At 44.7% G+C, this 24,144-nt stretch overlaps 1 protein-coding gene across 1 annotated transcript in view; it reads left to right on the top strand.

Annotated features, from left to right (window-relative positions):
- The window catches only part of LOC146783944 (sodium-dependent serotonin transporter-like), a 733,782-nt gene extending 710,363 nt beyond the window's left edge, over window positions 1-23,419 (top strand). The window contains exons 11-13 of the mRNA XM_085633563.1: window positions 9,323-9,423; window positions 13,317-13,484; window positions 21,779-23,419. Of these exons, the coding sequence (XP_085489689.1) occupies window positions 9,323-9,423; window positions 13,317-13,484; window positions 21,779-21,859 (350 nt within the window). The 3' untranslated portion in view covers window positions 21,860-23,419. The remainder of the gene's footprint in view (window positions 1-9,322; window positions 9,424-13,316; window positions 13,485-21,778) is intronic.
- The last annotated feature ends 725 nt before the right edge of the window (window positions 23,420-24,144 follow it).

Here is a 24,144-nt window from a genome sequence, read left to right as displayed (position 1 = left end):
CAAGGGCCGCAGTCAATGGCCGTAGATGGCTACAGGGAGCCTCGCTTCGCCCCTGTCTGCTTCACTCATCTCGTCTCCCTTGGAGCTAGGGTGGCTTGTGCGGGTGATGTCAGATGTCTAGCCAACAGTTGTAAGATCCTGATTACATGATTAAAGTGTATAATTTCTCTAAGCAAGAAACATTAGATATGGACAAGTGGATATCAATTGAGAAAATATATTTAATGTTTAGAGAACTAAATATAAGAAAAGCAACAATTGCCTGTTCAAACGGTTGACTATAGAGGCTGATCCAATGGGGATGGACCTAGGAAGCGATATGGGAGGTACTGATTTGCTACAGGTGATAATGTGGAAGACCAGGATGAATGCCATGTACCCGAGATCAATACACAGAGTTAAAACATTTTGGCTGAAATATATCAGGAGGATGGGAATCTCTGCCTTGTAAGCATCTGCCCCTGTGGTTCGTGCCCACATAATTTGTATTGTCCATGAAGTCTCTGAAAACTTTCAGATACTAATGCTAAAGAGATAGAGTACCAATCAGTTCATAAATATCATTCCACGAAAGTTTCTCAAGTTCTGGTGGACGAAGCAGTATCAATCAATCAATGAAGTATTTATTATGAGTTGCTCTTCACACCTGAGGGTATCGAGGCGCTGCGGTTTAGCTGGTCTCAGTTGAAAAGCCAGGCCTTGAGTCCCTTTCTGAAGTCCTCCAGGGAGGGAGATGTTCATAGGCGGAGGGGCCGACCATTCCAGGCCTTGCCGACGAGGTAAGAGAATGAACGACCTCCGCTATGGCTGCGACGAATGCGGGGGGTGTGTGCGAGTGCCAGAGAGGTGGAGCACAGGTGTCTGACAGGCTGGTGGAAGTTCATGCAGTGGTTGATGTATACTGGTCCCTGGTTGTGTGGGGCTCTGTAGGCGCATGTAAGTAGCTTGAACTGGCATCTCTTCTGGAAGGGGAGCCAGTGGAGGTTCTTGAGGTAGGGGGTGATGTGGGTATGTTTGGGGAGGTTGAGGATGAGTCTGGCTGCTGTGTTCTGTATGGTCTGGAGTCTCTCGAAGAGGTGGGTTGTGATACCGGAGTAGAGCATATTACTGCAGTTGAGATGGCTGGTGACGAGGGCCTAGGTGATGGTTTGTCGGATGTTGATGGGGATCTTACAGAGCAGGAGGAGGTTGGGGATGCAGGAGGAGGCGATGGCATCGATTTGGTGCTTCATAGTGAGTTTATTGTCAAGGATAATGCAGAGGTTGTGGGTATGGTCTATTGGTGTGGGTCCGATCTCGGAGGGCCACCAGCTGTTGTTCCACGGGGACGTGTTCTTCCCGAAGATCAGCAGTTCTGTCTTGTCTGTATTGAGCTTCAGGCAGTTGGTTCTCATCCAGTTAGTGACACTGGTCATGGTGTTGCAGAAGATTATTCTAGTGGTGGAGTGGTCTTCGGTGAGCAGGAGGATGAGTTGGATGTTGTCTGCGTAGAATATGATGCTGAGTCTGTGGGTTCCGACAGTCAACGAGGGGTGTAATGTAGGTATTGAATAGGGTGAAGCTGAGGGATGATCCTTGGGGTACGCCTCAAATAATGCTCTTGGGATATGAGATAAAGGGTGGCAGGCAGATTATTTGAGTTTGTCCCGTGAGAAAGGATGCAATCCATTTGAGGGCATCCCCCCTGGACGCCAATGTGGTTTAGTCTGTTGATGAGGGTGTGATGGGATATGGTATCGAATTCTGCAGAGAGGGCAAAGGGGATCAAGGCTGCTGTTTCTCTGAGGTCTAAGAAGGATCTGATGTCGGTGGCGGCGATCAGGTCAGTCTCAGTGCTATGGTTGGCACAGAAGATGGGGTGGGAGGTGTTGAGCAGGTTTTTTTTTTTTAGGTATAACAAACGTTCAGCTGAAAGGGAACATTTACAGACTAAAGGATCATAATGTCCCTCAGTTTTTGAATCAGTTCAGGGGCAATTTTTTTAAATAATGACCTGCCCCCTCCTATCTGACCTCTTCTGTTAGCTTGCAAGATTTTGTAGCTTTGCAGAATAGCTAATGCCAGGTCAGGTCCAGAAGACCGATTTTCAGTTACACAAACAAAGTCACAATGCTGTCACACAGACCATTATAAATCAGTGCAGAGGGAGACAACAGAGGGCGGACATTCAGCACACCAACTTTCAAGACTGTATCATGTGCTCAAGACTCTATCGAATTCAGCATTTGGAGCTCTCTGCAAATCACCTCTTAGACCTAGGAGCGAGGAAACCAGGTACAGGCTTAGCAATCAAAAAGCTCCCATATCACTGCTTGCCCAGCCAACTGGAGGTGTTTGCCACTCATACATTTGGTGTGATCCTCCTGGCCACTTGCGTTTGCCACCGAGGATAGGAGAAGTCAAGTCAGTTTCTGGCTTATTATGTGGCACTGGGCATGACTTATTCATTCATGCAGAAGTTGACTCTTGCCGAAAAGACAAAGGGTTTGGCGGGGTAGGGTAAATTCCCCAGGTTCTTCTTCGCCCACGGGTGGTAAAAAAACTTCATAAAACTCAATGAAGCTAACAGGGACACCTTACTTTTTCATGGCAAGCACTACAAGGGAATATAATTTGCTGGGAATGTGGGACTGACCTGTTGGTGGTCAAGGACCCTCTAGCTCTACCGCTGCCTATTGTCCAGTATGCATGGGATGGTGGCTGGCTTGTCGACCACAGATGAAAACAAAACAGCACATGTGCACCACAAAAGAACTTAGACAGAGAATTTTATAAAAATCCATGTCCAAAAGTATTCTTCCAAAGTTCTTCTTTTATTTCAATGAAGTTTTTAAAATATGATCAGGATGATCAAGACACAGCCGACGCATTTCGTCCTTATCAAAAGGACCACAAAAGTCGACCACAGATGCCCTGGTAGGGATGATGCAATATGTGGTTGGGGTCACAGTGTTTGACTGAACAAGTTACTTACCTTCGGTAACAATATATCTGTAAGAAACATTAGTTAGTTAGATTCCTTACCTTAGAATATCCCCAGGCGTCAGGCTGGATCCGGAAAGATTTTCGTCAGCAATACCCTTGCGCGTCGCTAGACGTTGTATGCGGCTCCGCGTCCGTCGTCGTGATCGCCGTGATGACGTCATCGGAATACTTAGACGCCGCCCTCGCGCGCTGACGTCAGTTCTTGTACATAGCTTTCCGCACCAGGAACGCAGAGCCATGCAAGAAACCATCACTGGTGCCATGAATCTAAGGCCCTGAAAGGGATGACCTTAACCCTAGATATCAGTTCGCAGAACAGGGAGGATGGGTGGGGCGGTAAGGAATCTAACTAACTAATGTTTCTTACAGATATATCGTTACCGAAGGTAAGTAACTTGTTCATCTGAAAGAAACACGTTAGTTAGATTCCTTACCTTAGAATAGATACCCCAACAATACCAACCCCGGTGGTGGGTCTGCGAACCAAGATCACACCAGGAAGTCCTGGAGAACGGAACGGCCAAAGAAGCCGTCTCTCCGGACTTGGCTGTCCGGGCAATAATGCTTAGCAAACGTGTGCAGCGAGGCCCAAGTAGCTACCTGACAAATGTCCCGCAGAGGGACTCCCCGTCCCAGGGCAGTAATAGCCGCTGTGGCCCGAGTGGAATGGGCCCTCAGCCCAACAGGAGGTTTCTTCTTAGCCAAGGAATAACAGGCCTTAATGCACAAAACGACCCACCGAGAGATGGTTCACTTGTGCACTGCCCGCCCTTCTAAGTGCCCACGTAGCCAACAAAGAGTTGGTCGTCCACCCGGAACTGTTTCGTGCAGTCCAGATAGAAGGACAGCGCTCGTTTTGGGTCCAGACGGTGGAGCCTCTCTTCCTCTTTCGAAGGATGCGGAGGCGGGAAGAAGGTGGGCAATGTAACAGACTGGCCGATGTGAAAGGCAGTTACCACCTTAGGGAGAAAGGAAGGACGAATCCTGAGAACAACCTTGTCCGGATGGACAGAGAGGAAAGGAGGCTTAGAAGAAAGAGCCTGGAGCTAACTCACCCATCTGGCAGAGGTGATGGCAACCAGGAAAGCAGTCTTAAGAGACAGAAGACGGACAGGACAATTATGAAGTGGCTCAAAAGGAGCGCACATCAGATAGGTTAACACCAGGTTCAAGTCCCACTGAGGCATTATGAAAGGGACAGGGGGAAACATATGAGTAATGCCTTTCAAGAATCGAGCAACAACAGGGGACTTGAAAAGAGAAGGCTGATCAGGAAGCCGTAAGAAAGCAGAAACAGCTGAAAGGGATCTCTTGAGGGTGCCCAGAGCAGAGCCCTGCTGGGCCAGATAAAGAAGAAAGAGGAGAACTTCTGAAAGAGGGGCAGAAAGGGGATCCACAGCCTTTGCTGTGCACCATGCCACAAATTTGTTCCACCTGCAGGCGTATACCGTTTTAGTGGAGGGACGCCTGGCTGCCAGAATGACATCATAGACTTCAGAAGGCAAGTCAAATGGCATCAACTGTCGCCGCTCAATCTCCACGCATGGAGGTGGAAGCTGGACAGGTTCGAGTGGAGGACCGTCCCCTGCTGCTGCGACAGAAGGTCTTCCTGAAGAGGCAGTCGATTGATAGACTGAGTAGCTTGGGATACCAGTATCTTGCCTAATCTGGAGCCACAAGGATGACTTGGGCCCAGTCGCGCCTGATCTTCTTCAGCACTCTGGGCAGAAGTGGTATAGGCGGAAAGGCATACAAAAGACCGCAACTCCACTCGCGACGAAAAGCGTCTCCGAGCGAGTACCGCCTTGGAAATTCCAACGCGCAGAACTGATGACATTACGCATTCTCTTCGGTGGCGAGTAGATCTAACCAAGGCTCTCTCCACTGCCGAAAGCGGCCTTGCGCCACGCCCGAGTTCAGACGCCATTCGTGGTCCATCATGCACCGGCGGCTGAGTTTGTCCGCCCTGGCGTTCAGAGAGCCCGCCAGGTGTTGAACCACTAGGGTGATGCCCTGATGTTCCAGCCATGTCCAGAGATGTAGAGCCTCCTGGCAAAGGGTCCACGAGCCCACCCCACCCTGTTTGTTGTAATACCACATGGCGGTGGTGTTGTCCGTGAACACCTGCACTACACTTCCCCGAACAGAGGGAAGGAATGCTTTCAATGCAAGCCGGATCGCCCGCAGCTCCAATAGGTTGATATGGAGCCGGGTCTCCGCCGGAGACCAGAGGCCTCTGATCTCCGCCTCTCCCATGTGGCCCCCCCATCCCAGGAGGGACGCATCCGTCACCACTATGTGCTCCAGTTGGGGTAGGGAGAGGGATCTGCCACTGACCCAATCACGGTCCGTGAGCCACCACTGCAACTGCCTTGCAGTGCCCTCCGAGATCAGGACGTGGTCGGACAGGTTGCCCCGATGCTGAGCCCACTGGAACCTCAGGTCCCACTGCAGAGCCCGCATCCGCCACCTGGCGTGATGTACCAGCAGGATGCAGGAGGCCATCAGACCCAGCAGCCGCAGCACCAACCTGACTAAAACTCGGGATAAAGGCAGAAAGATCGGAATCAGAACCTGAATATCCCGAACCCGCTGTTCCGGATGATAAACCCGAAACTGTGCCGAGTCCAGAACCGCTCCGATGAAAAGGAGCTTCTGGGAGGGACTCAGAGCGACTTCGGCACGTTGATGGAGAACCCCAGCAAATGCAGGAGGTCGACCGTAGTCTGGAGGTGGGAGACGACTGCTTGGGGTGAGCCTGCCTTCAACAACCAGTCGTCGAGATACGGGAAGACTGGAACCCCTAATCTGCGCAGATGAGCTGCGACCACTGCCAACACTTTCGTGAACACCCGAGGGGCACTAGTGAGGCCAAAGGGGAGCACGGTAAAATGAAAGTGCTTGTGGCCTACCGTGAACCACAGGTAACGCCGGTGGGCCGGCAGGACAGGGATGTGGAAATATGCGTCCTGCAAGTCCAACGCTACCATCCAGTCTCCAGGGTCTAGGGCAGCCAGAACCTGAGCTAAGGTGAGCATCTAGAACTTCTCCTTCTGGAGGAAGGCGTTGACGCTCCTGAGATCCAAGATAGGGCGTAGGCCCCCTTTGCCCTTCTTGGGAACCAGAAAGTAGTGGGAATAACAACCCCGACCTACTTCTGGGCCAGAAACGCGCTCGATGGCCCCCTTGGCCAAGAGGGCCGTAACTTCCTCCTGCAGAAGTTGCAAGTGATCCCCTGACATGCGGTGGTACTGCGGTGGCATGGCTGGAGGGGTCGCCTCGAAGGGGAGGGAGTAGCCCCTTCGGACGATTTGCAGCACCCACCTGTCCGATGTGATGGTACGCCAGTGGAGCAGGTGATGGCGAGCTCTGCCTCCCACTGGCGTGAAATGGGCCGGAAAGCTCGGACTAGGAAGGCTTTCAGGCAGATGCTGCTGGGGCAGATGTGGGCTGACCGGCTCTCTGTCCCCCTGCTCCGCCTCAGCGGAATCCACGTCCGCGACCGCATGGAGGCTGGTTCTGCGACCTGTGGCTAGACGGATGTGTGGGGGCACCCCTTCCTTGGCCATGAAAGGGGCGAAAAGTGGAAGTTTGCAGGCGCAGGGCCGAGAGGCCCAAGGACTTGGCGTAGCCCTGGAGTCCTTAAAGCGCTCCAGCGCACTATCCGCTTTGTCGCCAAAAAGGCGACGGCCATTGAAGGGCATGTCCATGAGGGTGCTCTGGACATCCCCGGAGAAATTCGTGGACCTCAGCCAGGCGTGGTGACGAATCGCCACCATGGTCGCAATTGCCCTACCTAGCGAGTCCGTTGTGTCGAGCTCACATCGTATCGAGTACCGTGCTGCATCCCGCCCCTCAGCAAGAGCCTGGGCGAGCCGTGTCCGGGCCTCCTCCGGACACTGGGGCAGCACGTCTGCCACCGTATCCCACAAGGAGTGGGTGTAACGGTCCAAAAGGCACGCGGTGTTGATAGACCGCAACCCCAAACTAAGGGAGGAAAACAGCTTCTTCCCAAACTGTTCCAACCTTTTGGATTCCCGATCCGGAGGAGCGGACGGGAAGGCGGTCTGGGAGGTAGAGGCCTGGATAACCAGGCTCTCAGGGGTGGGGTGCACCGTCAGAAAGCTGGGGTCGCCCGGTGTGGGGCGGTGGCGCCGGGCCACGTTCTGGTCCACAGGAGTGACTGTGGAGGGCTTGGACCAGGTGCCCATCAGAACGTCAGTCAGTACTTCATTGAACTGCAGTAGGGGCTCCGAGGAGCTTACTGGCGGTTGAAGCACTTCAGTGAGGAGGTTAGTCCTCACGGCCACTGCAGCGAGCTCCAGATGAAGGGCTTCGGCAGCCCTGCGCAGCACCACAGAATAGGTAGCACCCTCCTCCGTAGCCACGGAGGGAGGAGAGATGAAGCCAGTGTCAGGGGAGGGGTCGAGACCACTGGCATCCCCCAGCTCTTCTGCCCAGTCCATACTCAACTGGCACTGCTGTGCCAGAGGGTCCTCAGACCCCTCCCAGTCGTCCCCATCATCAGACTCCTGGTAGACAGGCTGAAAGGTCGGAGCCGGGCGGTAGATGAATTGCTCATCCATCGGCGCCGGAGACGCCGCCGGGCGGTGCCGCTCCAACGCCGGACCCGGACCCGGACTGAATCTGGGGACAACGTCGTCCGAAGATGGCGCCGGGGACGGCACCGAAGGGATCGGTGCCGGCAGAGTGGTTGTAAGGTCAACCGGCGTCGACCGGGATCCAGGCCTGGATCCCACGGGAGCCTGCGGCATCGGCACCGAAGTCAACGACGGCACCGGGGCCGGAGCCGCCGGCTCGCTAGGCCTCCCAGTCGGACCTGCGGGGCCCGAAGGCGCGCCGGCAGGCCTCGATGGCAGAGCGAGACTCCTCATGGCCACGAGGAAGTCTCGGATCTCGCTCGGAGTCGCATTAGGCCCAGGGACCGGAGGGTATGTGGTGGGATACGGCTCCTGCGGCTCCTGCGGCTGCGACGGATCCGCACGGGTGGTGCCACCCGAACCCTCAGCCGAGTCGCGCGACCGGCGAGGGGAGTCAGAAGAGCGATGTCGCCTCTTCGACTTCTTACTGCGCCTCGACTTACCGGAATGCGAGGACTTCGACCCCGACGAGCGGTGATGGCTGCGGCATCGCGACCGGTCCCTCGACCTCCTCCTCGACCGGGACCTTGAGCGGCACGGAGCCGACTGCCGGATCTCGAGCAGCTTGCGGGACCGCTCCCGCCGAGCCTTCGGGGTCAAGGCCCGGCAGTCGAGGCATGACTCGGCATCATGGTCGGCCCCAAGGCAGTAGAGACACCGGCGGTGGTGATCCGTGACCGACATCAGGCGATGACAGCTTGAACCCGGGCATCCCTACCGGCACCAGGAGTCGAGGTCGACTCGAAAGAGGAACCAAAAAAGTTCCAAAAGTTTAGTCAAAAAGTGACTAAAGAGTTTGCTCTTCCCGGATCTGGCGCAGAAAAAAGAAGAACTGACGTCAGCGCGCAAGGGGGGCGTCTAAGTACTCCGACGACATCATCCCGGCGATCACGACGCCGACGACGGACGCGGAGCCGCAGACGACGCCAAGCAACGCGCAAGGGTATTGCTGACGAAAATCGTTCTGGATCCAGCCTGACGCCTGGGGAGATTCTAAGGTAAGGAATCTAACTAACGTGTTTCTTTCAGATTTCAGTTTTACGTCCCATAGCATAATAAAGATTAGATGTGCCTTCGATAATTTAATGTGTATCCTTGTTGGTGTGATGCACAAGGCAGCTGGCCCATTTTGGGGATATGAATTGTCAGCAGTATGCCCCTGCCTCTGCTTGGGATGCAAATAGTAATTTTAACTGTTGAAACTGTGATCTTCATTGGGTTATGCTTACAATGTAATGTACCGGAACTTATCTTTCTACTACGTTTACAGTAATGCACAAAATGTTTGTCTTCTTTTGATGTGTAATGACTTTGTCGTAATACATGAAATATTTGTCTTCTTTTGACTGTCAAACATCCTTTATTAAACGGTGCTACGTCCTACTGACAACAATGGCAGTAGTCGTCTCTGGCTGTCATTTATATATTCTTGTGCTATGTGTACCACCAAGCCTAGTGGTAGGTCGGGCAGTGGGAGGGTTGGCGTCCATGCCTGCTAGTCGCAGAATTTGTGCACGACTCGTGCGCATTATTCCCCGGTGCGGAATCGGCCACTGTACAAATGCGCAAATACATATGGGTATGGTTGACATATTTTTATTAACTGAATAATATATGTGAACGTTTTCATTTGTAGAGTATATTAAAGCATGTTTGTATGTTTCCTTCAATTTCAGGAATACAGAGATTTTGTAATGACGTAAAAGCCATGCTGGGCTTTGCCCCTGGAATGTTCTGGAGAGTTTGCTGGGTTGCTATCAGCCCGGCCTTCTTAGCTGTAAGTGCCTTGTTATTTACACAAACAATAAGTAACACAACAAATGTCTAGTAAGAAATTGCCTGCTGAAATTAGTCAATAATTATAAGTTAATGGTATGTTAGAGTAATAATTGATGGCAAGTAAATCTTTAATCTGGTCATTTAGACGTATGCGCTAGTTCTAAATGGGCTCAAATATAAATTGTTGCATTTTCAACAGTAGCTCCGGTCAGAAGTTGAGTGCAAATTGTATTAATTTCCGTTAGTAAGCGCAAGTACAACCAGGCACCAAGAGGTTGTATTTCGATGAATGTTCAAGTAAACGTGTACCTGAATAACTGTGTGCACACCAGTGTATATCTCAAAGTATTTCCCTTCGAACTTTTCATACTGTTACGCACATTACAATCAAGTAATCATGAAACAACTTATTTCAGTTGTAACTGCATCATATACAGGTTTGTTGGACAAACAAATAATCATGTACAAATAATTATGTGCTTTAACAAAAACGTCTGTAACTATTTATTTTGCTACAATATATTTTGTATTTTGGTTGCTATGTAGCAAAAAAATTGTTTCATAATTTTTTGTTAAAGTATATAATTATTTGTTTGTCCATCAAACCTGTATATGATGCAATTACAACTGAAATAAGTTGTTTCATAATTACTTGATTGTAATGCGTAACAGTATGAATAGTTTGAAGTGAAATAATTTGAGATATGCACTGCTGCGCACACAGTTATTCAGGTACACGTTTACTTAAACATTCCTCGAATTGTCAGAATGGAGGACTGGCAGCCCCCAAATACTGTGTAACACGCTAAACATTTTGAAAGGGATGGTCAGATCAATATAAAGTACATTGATGAATCAAGGAGTGCGCCACTAAAACCAAGTTTCAAATTTACCAAGAGGTGGTATGCCTACGCAAACCACAGCTCTAGGGGAAATAACGCACAAGTGCAAATGTCCTATGTATATACTACTACTAATTCTGTGCTCCATGTAGTAAAGGAAGTGCTGTGTATTTTTATCTGTCACATATTTTGTATAATAAAATGGAACAAAAACAAATGCTCATTAAAAGGCGGCTTTAAACATGTTTAAACCTGCTTTACATAAAATAAATGTAGATTGTACTTGAAGAAAATATTCATTGACTGTTATAGTTAGGGTTGAGGGCACATAAAAGCAGATTGATCTCCTATGATGGCACTTATTTCTAGTTACTCATACTTTTGTTTAAGTGATCTTTGAATTTTTGGTTGGGTCACTCAGCTTATCGCAAATGTCTGTTGTAATTTACACGTGTGTAAAGTTTGTTAGAGTCACAAAAGTTCAGAGCTGTACTTTCAGATCACACTAGCAGGCATTCCGAGAGGAGGGGCAGGGAGTGAGTCAGGAATTGACTGGTGGGTACTTCCACCCACTCATTATACTGTGGATATTCACACACTTTTTAACAGTCTAACTCATACATGAATATACCACTTGCAAATAGAGCAGAAAGGGAACCAATATGTCAATTTCTCACAGGTTACATGTAGTAAGTAGAGCCATAAGGAACAATTTTGAAAAAAATGTGGCAAATTGTGTATTTAGATGCACCATTTTCAAATTCATTAACTAAAAGCCAAACTTATCACACACAGGTTTGACTGGGAGTTCGTGAAATAGTCCAGTTCTTTCTATTTGTGCCAAATAATTTAAGATACATTATGGAAATGCAATAATTGCGTGAATAAACACCAGCTTGAAATTTCCTAACAAAACAAAACATTTTGTGACTAAATAGCACCTTTTGATTTTATGATTGATAGTCTGGTTTCAACCTAAACAAGCTTATCAATTTTGGAAAATAACTGTTCCTCCTGAATACCAGCTTTTCTCATTTACTCTGTCTACGTATTTGGTCCCCAAATTTCAGATTCTCATTTTCATTCAAACAGTCACATGTGATACTGTCTCCAAGGGACAGAATGTGTCTCACATGCCAGTAACTCACATAAGACTGCACCTGCAAGTATATGTGCATTCCCCCCTTGAAACAACTGCACCCACCCCAAAAGGCCTTCTTGCCTATGAAGAAAGTACCTGCCCAGCCCTGTCCCATCGGTTCCACCTCCTGCTTTTCTGCAAATTAGTTGTGAGGACCTGGCATGCTGTAGCAACCAATGAAAATCAGGAGCCTTCTCCTGCTGAAGCAGCCACACCTCATTCACCTTTTTTTGCTGATTGGAGCATACAGTGATCCTCCCTATCATAAATGACCTTTCCTCTTCCCCCACTCTCCCCAACTACTGCCTCACCCCCCACCCTGGCCAAAGGTTCATGCATATATTTACCATCTGCTCAGATCAGGGTGTTCAATGTATGCATTAAACTCCAGGGAACTGGGAATTCAATGCGGTTTTAATACCAGAAATATGGGTCCAACACAGTAATTCCGCTTTCCAGGGGGTTTAACTCATAATTGGATGGTACTGGTGTGGATTACCACAGAGAAATATTACAATTGCAAGTGAATTTACTGTTAGCCCAGTAATCCCAGTGACGTTGAACTCATGATCAGGGCCATAGTGTTATTCTCACTCAATCTGCACTTAATTTTAACATTTGACTAGCACAAAGATGGAAGGGTGAATCCACGCTGAGGAATAGTATATACTTTCTGGAGCAGTACCTTTTCCTGATCTTTTTTTACCTGATCTAAAAGAAACTTTACGCAGTCAGCCACTCCTCTGCTCTATTGCCACGGGCAAGAGATCGTAAGGTTAATAATAAGATTAGCTTACAAATACGCCAATACGATCACTCCTCCCCTTTACATCCCTCTGCCTCACTCCAGCATTTACTGCTCAGTGATAGTTCTTTAAATGAACAGGGGGTTATGATGCAGAATCGTAAGCAGTCCTGCACACTGATAGGTATACACTGCACTATGAGCAATCTATTTATTTAAACATTCCTTTCTAAGTGCTAAGCAGCAAAGTGAAAGTGATTGTCCACTTTTGCATGGAAAAAGAAAATTTCCCACTAACACATTATGGGCATGGGCCGATGGTGAAATGGCATTTAAAGTTTTATTGCCCTCTAGCAGTGGACAATAAAGCTATATGCCTCTATCCCATCACTCATCTTCCGTGCTTCATTCTTAGTATCTGCTCTCGTTTTCCATCCATTCGACCATGGTCCTATCCTGCCTCCTTGCAGCACCACTGCTACCTACACCCCGTCAACCTTTGTCTTCATTAGACTCGCCTTCCTGCTCTCTGTTTAGCCATTCCTACATTACTCATTTTCCTTGTCACCCCAATTTCCTTCCACGCCATGGTGTTATCGTCTTCTCTATCCTACTCTTCACTCCACTCCACTAAAAAACTCAATTATGATTCCCCCATTCCTTAGCTTATTCTTCCCATCCCACCACGTCTCTGTGCCCTGCTCTATTCTAAGTCTGGCTTTTCGTCTCCACCCTGTCCACCCACTGGCCTAGCAGCCTGCTCTACACTGCCAGTTCTTCCTCCAAGCCCTCCACTTTCTTTTTTCCCACACAACTCAACTACCACCTACTTTTTCTTAGCTGCCCTGCCCCACTATCTAACATGTTTGACCTACCTACTCCGTGCTGCCTCATAGGGCAGGCAAAAGCCTCAAAAGGCTTAGAGGCAGACAGTGAACAGAACGTATAGCCTGCAGCAGAGGTCTTTCTTTTGGCTGAGCCATTGGGAACATCCGAAACAACCTATATTTCACTGTTCAACGGTGCTGAATTGCTAAATCTGCAATTGCGCGATTCTCAAGAGACCTCTACTAGAGCAACTACTTTTTATTTTGATTTTAACAATCATTCTTATCGTAACGGGATTTATTCTTAGAGCACCTACTCTTTATTATGTTTTGCAGTTTATAATTGTGAGTTCCCTTCTGGATCAGCCACCGCTTATGCTGTTTGACTATCAATACCCAGACTGGACTATCTACGTAGGATTCCTCATAGGAGCTTCATCTTTTATCTGCATTCCCTTATACATGGTTTACAAACTGGTATGGACTCCTGGATCTCTGAAACAGGTACGGCATGCTTCAACTATATATTTAGATCCTTAGTTATTTGTAATTTTCAGGGCAAACAAGAAGGGTTGAAAAATCTGAATTTCTGTTTAATCATTATTTGTTTAATATTGTGCACAAAGACAATTCTCACCAATGCACTGGAAGTACTATTTGGGATGTTTGTGTTCGAGGCATGATACCAAACATTTAAAAAAAAACATATACCAAATCACTATCGTACAATATCTTATCCACGAAACAAACTGTAGAATAACTCTTAGTGGATGATGTATTCGTGACAGAAAAGTCAACTGTTAGTCAGGTGAAATGAGTGAGATAGGTCAACATCCCTCACTGCTTCTTTAACGCACAATCCTGTCCACAGTATTGCTTTCTGTTATAAAACTCACACTATATTTTTAATTAAACAAATCACTGAAAAAGCCTGAAAAGATTCTGGGTCACCAACATCTGTGAAGAACAAGTTAATTACCTTAGGTAACACTCTCTCTGTGGATACTCTGACTGCAGAATCCTCACATTTTTTATATGTCCCAGGCGTCACACTGCATCAAGAATGCTTCAAGAAGGAGCCATGTATGCCAGTAGATGGCATCGTGTGGCACATAAGTGCCACACAAGTATGGTGATATCAATTGATGTAAAGGCTGTCTGTGCCAAGGATGGAGATCTCAATAGCCGATTGGTCCTGACCAGTGTGCAGATCTGTAGACTTCAGACCTTTTTAGAAGGAAAAGTGTCCAGTTCACACAATGGGGAGGTGGGAGGGTTGGTGAGAAATCTGCAGATAGATAGTGTATCCATCAGAAACAGCTCTACCAAAGGTAAGCAACTTGTTCTTCCGATGGATACTAATAACCGCAAATTCCTCACCTTTTGAATGGATACGAAAACAGTACCCTCCAAGTTGTGAATCTGGGAACTTGCTGAAACCAAAGTCTTGCAGGACCGAGCGGGAAAAGTTCCCTTTCCATTGGACCTGGCTGTCCAGAAGGTAATGCTTAGTGAACGTGTAGAGTGATGCCCATGTAGCAGCCTAGCAAATGTCCCGAACAGCCACTCCTGGTGCCAACACTGTGGTAGCAGCTTTAGCACTGGTGGAAGGAACCTGCAAGCTTTTTAGGGGCTACTTCTTAGCCAGTGCATAGCAGGTTTTGATGCAGGGAATGATCCAGCCAGAAATTGTCCTTTTCAGCACTGCTCTGCCCTTCTTCGCTTCGGCGAATCCAACGAACAGATGATCACCAACATGATTGATGTCCCCTAGTACAATCAATATAGAAGCTAATGGCTCTTTTTGGATCGAGCCAATGAGTGAAAAATGCTGGGACTGTGATGTTTTGGCCGACACCAAAATGAGTTACCACTTTCGGGAGAACAAAATCTCGGCCCTCAACCCTTGTCTGGGAAGAATGTTGTATACGGCGGGATGACAAAGAGGACTTACAGTTTACTCACATGCCTCTCCGATGTTATGCAACAAGAAAAATTGTCTTCAGAATAAGAAACCGCAGTGAACAGCTGTGCGGTGGTTCAAAGGGTGTACACATTAGTAATGTGCGGGACATCATGAAGGATGTAGGCAGAAATAAATGTTGCAGTCCTTTAAAAAAACACATCACCAGAGGTGATTTAACTAAAGAAGAAAAAGTCAGCAAATACCTTTCAACTTTGTCTAATGCAAGTCCATGCTGGGTGAGAGACAACACAAAGAGCAACACTTCAGATAGTTTGGCTTGAAGTGGGTCAACATGCCGAGTACCGCACTAAACCAGAGACTTGTTTCAACAGTAGGGTATACTGAACTTGCACAGTGATGCCTGGCTGCTAGAATCACATTAGCTACTTTGGGCAGAAGGTTGAATAAAGTCAAGTGCTGCTGCTCAAATTCCAAGCATAGAGATGAAGATTGCATAGGCCCGGGTGCAGAATCCTGTGGTGCGGCTACAGAAGGTCCAACTGAAGCAGCAGCTTGATCAGAGGACAAATGCTCATACCCATGAGTTCTGGGTAAAAGACTCTCCTTGGCCAATCTGGTGCCATTAGTATGACTTGGGCCCGGTTGTTCCCAATCTTCTTCAGAAATCGGATCAGGAGGGGTAGGTACGGAAAGGCATACAGGAGACCCAAACTCCTCTCTAGGCAGAATGCTTCTCGGAGACAGAGCTATCTTTGGTACTCGAACACGCAAAAATGCTCACATTGCACGTTCTCGGAGGAGGTGAAGAGATCGAGCCAAGTTTTTGCCCCATTCACATAACAGACCTTGCAGCAACTCTGGGTGTAGCTGCCATCCGTGATCTGCTAGACATCAGCGGCTGAGTTTGTCTGCCTTTGCATTGAAAGATACTGTCAGGTGGTCAGCCAGTAGGAAATTCCCCTGGTTTTCCAGCCACTTCCAGAGGCGTAGCATCTTCTGACACAGGGCCTACGACCTCATCCTACCCTGCATGTTGCAGAACCACATAGCAGTTTTGTTGTCCCTGTACCTCTACACCAGTCTCCCATTGATGGATGGCAGGAGTCTTTCAACGCCAAGCAAATGGATCACAACTCCAGGAGGCTGGTGTGGTGCAGGCCTCTGCCAGAGACCAGATGCCTCTGATCTCCACCTCTCCCAGATGGCCGCCCTAACCCAGAAGTGATGCATCAGTCACCATTGTTATCTCTAGGCTAGGCAGGGAGAGGGGTGTGCCGCTGACCTAGACGCATTCAAGCAGCCACCACTGCAGCTCTTTTGCAGTCTCTTAGGAAATCTGGACATAGACAGATCCCCTTGATGTTGTGCCCACTGGGGCTTCAGATCCCACTGCAGAACCCTATATGCCACTTGGCATGCTTGGTTCACTGACAAAACATAGACACCCAAAACATCCCCTTACCACAATATCGAGTCATGAATATAGATGTCACAAATGTCAACATCCTATATTTATAAAAGTAAGTACAAAAATATCAGAAAAAAAATATCAATGTCATAACATAGATGTAAAAAATATCGTATTTTATATATATAAAATAACATAATAAATATTAAATATATTAAATAATAAACTTAATTAAAACAAATAAATAGATTTAGTATACATTTTAACGAAATTAACAAATAAACTTAACTTGAAAACGTTAAACACACATATATTATAATTATTATATATATTTACTGTAAAACAACCAATAAACTATTAATTTAAATGTATTTTATAATTTTAAAAATATATAAAAATGTAACAAATAAATATATATATACATATACCAATAACAAAAATGTATGTTAAAAAAAATCTATTATTCATCAAAACATTTAACTATTTAAAAATATTTAAACTTAAATATCCCACTCCAGTCAACGCAACAGTAGGTAAAGTGTTGGATAGCAGAGGGGTAAAAATTACTATTCCCACTCCAGTGAGTGCAACAGTAGAGAAAGTGTTGGATAGCGGAGGTATAACATTTACTATTGCCACTGCAGTCAGTGCAACAGTAGGGATAATGTTGGATAGCAAAGGCGTAAAAATTACTATTCCCACTCCAGTCTGTGCAACAGTAGGGAAAGTGTTGGATAGCAGAGAGGTAGAAATGACTATTCCCACTCCAGTTAGTGCAACTGTAGGGAAAGTATTGGATAGCGGAAGGGTAACAATTACTATTCCCACTCCAATAGGTGCAACAGTATGGAAAGTATTGGATAGCGGAGGGGTAAAAATTACCATTCCCACTCCAATGCATGCAACAGTAGGGAAAATATTGAATAGCAAAGAGGTAAAAAATTCTATTCCCACTCCAGTGAGTGCAACAGTAGGGAACATGATGGATAACGTAGGGGCAAAAACTACTATTTCCACTTCAATGAGTGCAACAGTAGGGAAAGTGTTGGATAGTGGAGTGATAAAAATGACTATTCCCACTGCAATAAGCGCAACAGTAGGGAAAGTGTTATATAGCGGAGAGGTAAAAATTACTATTCCCACTCTAGTGAGTGTAACAGTAGGGAAAGTGTTGGATAGCAGAGGGGTACAAATTACTATTCCCCCTCCAATGAGTGCAGCAGTAAGGAAAGTGTTGGATAGCGGAGGGGTAAAAATTACTATTCCTACTCCAGTCAGTGCAACAGTAGGGAAAGTGTTGGATAGCAGAGAGGTAAAAATTACTATTCCCACTCGAGTGAGTGTAACAGTAGGGAAAGTGTTAGAAAGCGGAGGGGTAAAAATTACTATTCCGACTCCAATGAGTGCAACAGTAGGGAAAGTGTTGGATAGAGGAGGGGTAAAAATTACTATTCCTACTTCAGTCAGTGCAACAGGAGGGAAAGTGTGGGATAGCAGAGAGGTAAAAACTACTATTCCCACTCCAGTCAGTGCACCAGTAGGGAAAGTGTTGGATAGCAGAGGGGTAAAAATTACTATTCCGACTCTAATGAGTGCAACAGTAGGGAAAGTGTTGGATAGAGGAGGGGTAAAAATTACTATTCCTACTTCAGTCAGTGCAACAGTAGGGAAAGTGTGGGATAGCAGAGAGGTAAAAACTACTATTCCCACTCCAGTCAGTGCACCAGTAGGGAAAGTGTTGGATAGCAGAGGGGTAAAAATTACTATTCCGACTCCAATGATTGCAACAGTAGGGAAAGTGTTGGATAGAGGAGGCGTAAAAATTACTATTCCCACTCCAGTAAGTCTAACAGTAGGGAAAGTATCGGATTGCAGAGGGAAACATATTACTATTCCCGCTACAGCCAATTGAAAACTGAAAATAAACAAAATATCAACTACAAAGAATATTTGAAAAACAAAATACATTTAAAAAAATATATAAATATGTTAAAAACTAAAATACAAATATTTTTAATATTATGAATTTAAAATACAAAATTATAATGTTAAATACATATCACAAATACCAACAAATATTATATTAAATAAAATATAAAAATATTTTTCAAACAAATATTTTTAGTTAGAAATTATTTACATACATTTATTTTATTTACATCCTACCCTATAACACCACACAATTCACAACCCACATCTAAATTAAAAATAAAATGTACTTCCACAATTAACATAATTATCAATTAAATAAATTATTAATTAAAAAACAAATTTAAACACATAAAAATTAATTAACTTCCCACCCTTTACACCTATAAACCCCACAACCCGCACCTAAAATTAATGAAACAATTTCCATATTTAATTATTAATTAATTAATTATTAATTAAGTTAATATTAACAAATTAATAATTAATTTAAAACAATTACATGCCACAATTAACACTATACAATCTCAATTAAATAAATATTAATAAATAGAAAAATATCATTAATTTATTATAATTAAATTACTTCCCACCCTATTCCCCTATAAACCCATAACCCGCTACGGAACTAAAAAATGCAACATTTAATTTTAAAAAAAATGATAACTACTAAACATTTCACACATATATTAAAAAACATAAATAATACTTATACAAAAAAATACATCATATACATTTAAAATTTATACTAAAATACATACCACTAATTAAAAAATCGATATTTTAAACAACCATAATTTTGCAAACGATATTATTGACTTCTATATTTTTAAAACCGATATTTCTTACCTTCAAATCGATATTCTTTAACACAAAATTCTTGCTGTCGATATTTCTCACTGACGATATTCAGGACTCGATATTTCTGTAGTTCGAAATTTCCAGCTCAGTATTTCATCTGCACGCCGGCATGCTTTACCAGCAGGAGGCTAGATGATCCAAAAGCTTCAGACACATCTTCACTGAGATGCAAGGCAGAGGCTGAAACATCGGCATCATAGTCTGAATGTCCTGAACTCTCTGCTGCGGGGTAAAGGCATGAAACTGCACAGCGTCCAAAATAGCTCCAATGAAGGAGAGCATCTGGGAAGCACTCAGGTGTGACTTTGGCACGTTGATAGTGAACCCCAATGATGGGGTGATCCCGCCATCCTCAGCCAATCACTGAAGTAGGGGAAGAATGGAACCACACAACTTTCATGAACACCTGAGGATCACTGGTGAGGTCAAAGAAGAGCACAGCAAACTAAAAGTGCTCCTGCCCCACCTGCAGGCCCACACGTAACGCATGTGGGCCTGCAGGATGTGGATGTGCAAATAAGCGTCTTGCAGGCCCAATGCTACCGTCTAGTTTTGAGGGTCGAGGGCAGACAATGCCTGAGGCAGGCTGAGCATCTTGAACTCTGCAAAAAGTAATTGACAGGAGGAAAGTCTAGTATGGGACGAAAGCCTCCGTCCTTCTTCCAGTTTCCACTTCTGGGGTCGCTTGCTATGTTAGCAAAGCCGAGTCATCAGGGGCAGGGCAGTGGCACCTCACTATCTTTCTGTTTACTGGCAGTCAGGGACATCAATTTACTCATCTCCAAAGAAGGGTGTTCTTGAGGGCCTCATTAAAAGGAAACGGGTTAAGTAGTGGTCTGCCCAAGGTGTAGGACTTTGGTGAAAACATTGGTTTCAACTGCAAAGGAGGCACTTTCCTCAGTAACTGGTCCAGGGTCTGCAGAAGTATCCAGACCACTGACCTCTTGGAGTTTATCACACCAGTTGCCTTCAGTGTATGGATGAGCAAACACATCCCCTCCATCATAGAGGTCCTTATCAGAATAGATGCCAAAAAGATTGCTGATCATTTGTACTCTTCCTTGAGGCAAGGGCAAAGTGTCATAGTCCGATGGGTTACAGAAATGCTGTGGTCCAGTGGGATCAAGACATGGCCTTAGTCATAGTTAAAGCTGAGTCAGCTTGGATTCGGATAGCATTATCGTTTGCATTTTGTCATCCGCCATGGACTGCATCAGCATCTGTATTGATGCATCAGAGTTTGGAATGTGTGTTACACCAAGACCAATGTCAGAACTGAACCTAGTGTAGGACCTGAAAAGAGTTTAGAGGTTCCACTTGGTGCCGAGGGTGGACCCTCCAGCGGAGACCCAGTTGTTGGTCCTCGCAGTTCACTTGGGTCCCCAGGTGCACCAGAGGGGCAGGCATCGTGCCAAACATATGCAGCATGCCTTCACAGAACTCATGGATTTGTTGCAGTGTCATTGGGGGACCCAAGAACTCAGGCTGCAAAGGGACTAAAGTTAGAATCTGCTCCGAAGGATATCGAGGTGACCAAGAGACATGTTTACACCCTCACCCCTTCTCAGGAGGTCAAGATTGGCAGGAAGGGGCAAAGTCTCACTTGGACTTCTTCTGCTTCTTTTTTGTCTTACCCAATGATTTCGACAGGGGTGAAGATCTGCTGCAGGAACGACTTCAGAAGCGGGAACAGGACCTTAAGCTCGACTTCAACTGGTCATGGCATGGAGTCTTCTGGTGCTTGAAGATATAAAGCTTCACCTCACGGATCTGGATTGCCTTCGGACTCATCAAGGCACATTCACTGCAAATCTTAGAGTCATGGTCCAATACCGAAGACAAATCTGTGGGGATCCATGACACACATTTGCTTGCGACAATACTTACAAAGCTTGAACTCTTGTCATTCTAGGGGGCCACATTTTCCCTTACACACTGGTATTAGAATGTCAAAAAAATTTTTCAAGTAGTCTTGTGAAGAGACCAAGGGTAGCCCTGGATCCGCGTATGGTGGCATGGACAGAAAGGATCTCAGGTCGTCGCGCCTGGGTGGCGCTTATATGCAAGTCCACACATCACTTTCCGGAGAGTATCTATGTTGGCACTGAGCAATATGACTCCACCTACCAGCACACAGGTGTGCTGCCTGAAGAATCCTGGAACCAGTTTGACGCCAAAAGAATATACAAAAGATGATGAATCTGCAGTTAGAAGTATTTATCAGAATATGTTTACTTATTCAGCAGTTCAACAACCACTACCATTTAAAGAACATCTCTCTTCTAATCACTGTCACAATGTAAAAATTTCAGAGCTGATTAACTCCTGGGCAGGAAAAAAAAAATCCTTTGATTTGTAGAAGAATGGTTAAATCAGACAATCCACATACAAAATTTCCTCCACCATACTATCCTTATGGCATAGGGACGTTTGCCAATTGAATGTCGAATGTCCACCAGATTTAGCAGTTCCTTCAGAAATCTGAGGATTTTCAATTACCACCCACACTCTCAACAGGGCCCTAAATATTCTCTGAAAATATGTGCCATTTGTTTTCATGAACCCTGTCTACTGCATAGTAGTAGCACAAAAGTGCATGATCAAAGAACTAGCACGATTATATTTAATAATAACACCTAATTTTATTACTTTGCTTTTATTCCCTGCCTACAGAGACTGGCAATGTGCATTCGACCAGAGAAAACAATACGAGAGCAGCAAACAGATTCCATTGGTATGACGTCGGTCCCATAGCTTCATAAAATTAAAGAAATCGAGAAGACTGATGTTTACATTATGTTTATGTTTGTAACAAACTGCAAAATGAATAATACTGGAGCAAAACTATTGGTGTTACAAATGTTACGTTGCTACTTTATTTAAGATTTTAGCCCCGATGAGCAGGAAGTAAACAATAGGAGAAAATGACATGTACAAAATAGTACTGGACTATCCACCGGACAGCAGCCATGTTAACAGAATACAAATACATGTTATTAAAATTCTGATGTTTTTCACATGCTCAGTGGCATCTTCCCAAAATGTTAAAGTGAAAATTATAAGGAACATGACAAAACTGATTATTTGTTGAATAGTTTTGAAAATGGTTGTAATTGCGACTCAACGCACCATTTTATTTATGACCGTGAAAATAACATGCACCAAATGTGTTTATGTTCTTCAATGTACTCATTTTTGGTATCAATGTGGTAAGCATGCACTGGAAAAGACAACGAATGAGTATGATTATAAAATCTATTCTACAGTACAGAGAAAAAAATCTTTAGCCAATCAATACTCATCATAGATGCATTTATTTATAAAGTATTCAGCTAAACCTAGCATGTGTTACAAAATGATCATATAGTCTGTCCACTGTTTAGCCATTCTGAAGTAGAATCTTAAGTGAAAGCAAAATCATGCAGAATGATAATATAATTTGTGTCTGAAAAGAGTACAGGTAGTTTATTTAATACAATGCAAAAGCAGGATGTTAGCAAAATTATTCAAAATATCCATTGCTTTTTTCACCAAGCATCTTCCAACATTTTCCCAAGCCACATTTCTGGATACCACAAGTGCCCTTTGTGAACAAATGAACACATTTTCATTTAGAAAGATTAGGGATAATTGAATTTGTAGTACAAGAATAATCTCATGAATGCTTCTGGAGATGGACCAAAATACCACTGATTTCCACTATTCAAAGAGATCTATAAAAATGATCTTAAAATGGAACCTGCGTATGTATCAATTCCCGTTGTAATTTTTACATGTGGTATAATTTAAGTGTTAAAAACAAGCATGTTCTTTTCACAGAATAATTGCAATATTTTTTAAGGGCAACACATTAATACACTAATTGCAATATGAAAACAAAAACTATAAAGATTAAATCCATGATATTGAATCCATTTGAACCCATCTGATCAGAGAGGAGAGAAGGTTCAGGAAAAAACTCAAGACGTGGTTGTTTCCTTAAGCTCCAGCCTCTACAATAATCTTCTACACTGTGTCCTCTCTCGGTAGCGCTGGGAAGCCCTTGGACAGCCATGTGCTTTATAAATCTCACAAACATAAACATAAACAAACATGGACCAGTTTCATTGGCTGTGTACCTTGAACATGCCATAACGAATTGCTCCACTAATTTCTGTTTACTCTCAACATACAAAATAAATCTGTGTCTATGATACTTGCACTGTAGAGCACTAACAGGTCTAGAATATTGAAATTTTACATTCCAGATAAATAATTAATCTACAGCAACTTTGGGGTATTCAGATGTAAACTTCAATAAATGAGTCTAATAATTATAATGTGATGTCTCTTCCAAGGACTGCTTTACAGGAAATAATCAAAAGGGGCTGAAAAAATATAGGGCCTGATTTAAAGTTTGTCGGACATGGTATTACGCCTCAAGCATTATTATTTTTAGTTTTTTTCTGCTGAGAAGCTGCCTGAAACACGTTATCTGATCAGCAAACTTTCAGAGGGCCATCAGAGATCTATAAATGTGATTGGCAGTAGTCTAGCCAAGGTGGTGTAGGTAATTTCTTTTAAGACCTTGATGGATGGCAGGCCGCCTGCCATATTGTAAATGAGGCTATAAATGATTTAGGGTATACGGATTGCACATTCCAGTTCAGTTGGCGTTTTTAAAACTATTTTCTGCAGAACTGTAAATAACTTAAACTACATTTCAAATGTCCTGTGCCTCTAGGTAAGTCTTTGAGAAACATGATTTCTCTTTCATCTTTTTTTGTTTCACAAAAACTCTTTGTTGATTACTTACATTATAGTTCATGAACATCAAATATGGTATCATCATTTACTCAAACACTTCAGTGCTACGGTCCACAATAGTCATCTAGGACAGTTAACCAAACATAGAACAAAGAATAAAATAGAAAGAAAGAAAACCCAATCCTAGTCCTCTCTCCCTCGGTTTTGCCTCCCATTCATAACCACGATCACAGCAAGTCACGATAGGACACAATACAAATCTCCTTTCATATATCTGACATTATATTTTCCAA

This window comes from Triturus cristatus, chromosome 11 (assembly GCF_964204655.1).
Source record: "Triturus cristatus chromosome 11, aTriCri1.1, whole genome shotgun sequence".
Lineage (NCBI taxonomy): Eukaryota > Metazoa > Chordata > Amphibia > Caudata > Salamandridae > Triturus > Triturus cristatus.
Note: the sequence above shows the minus strand (reverse complement) of the source record. Positions and strands in the feature narration are given on the sequence as shown.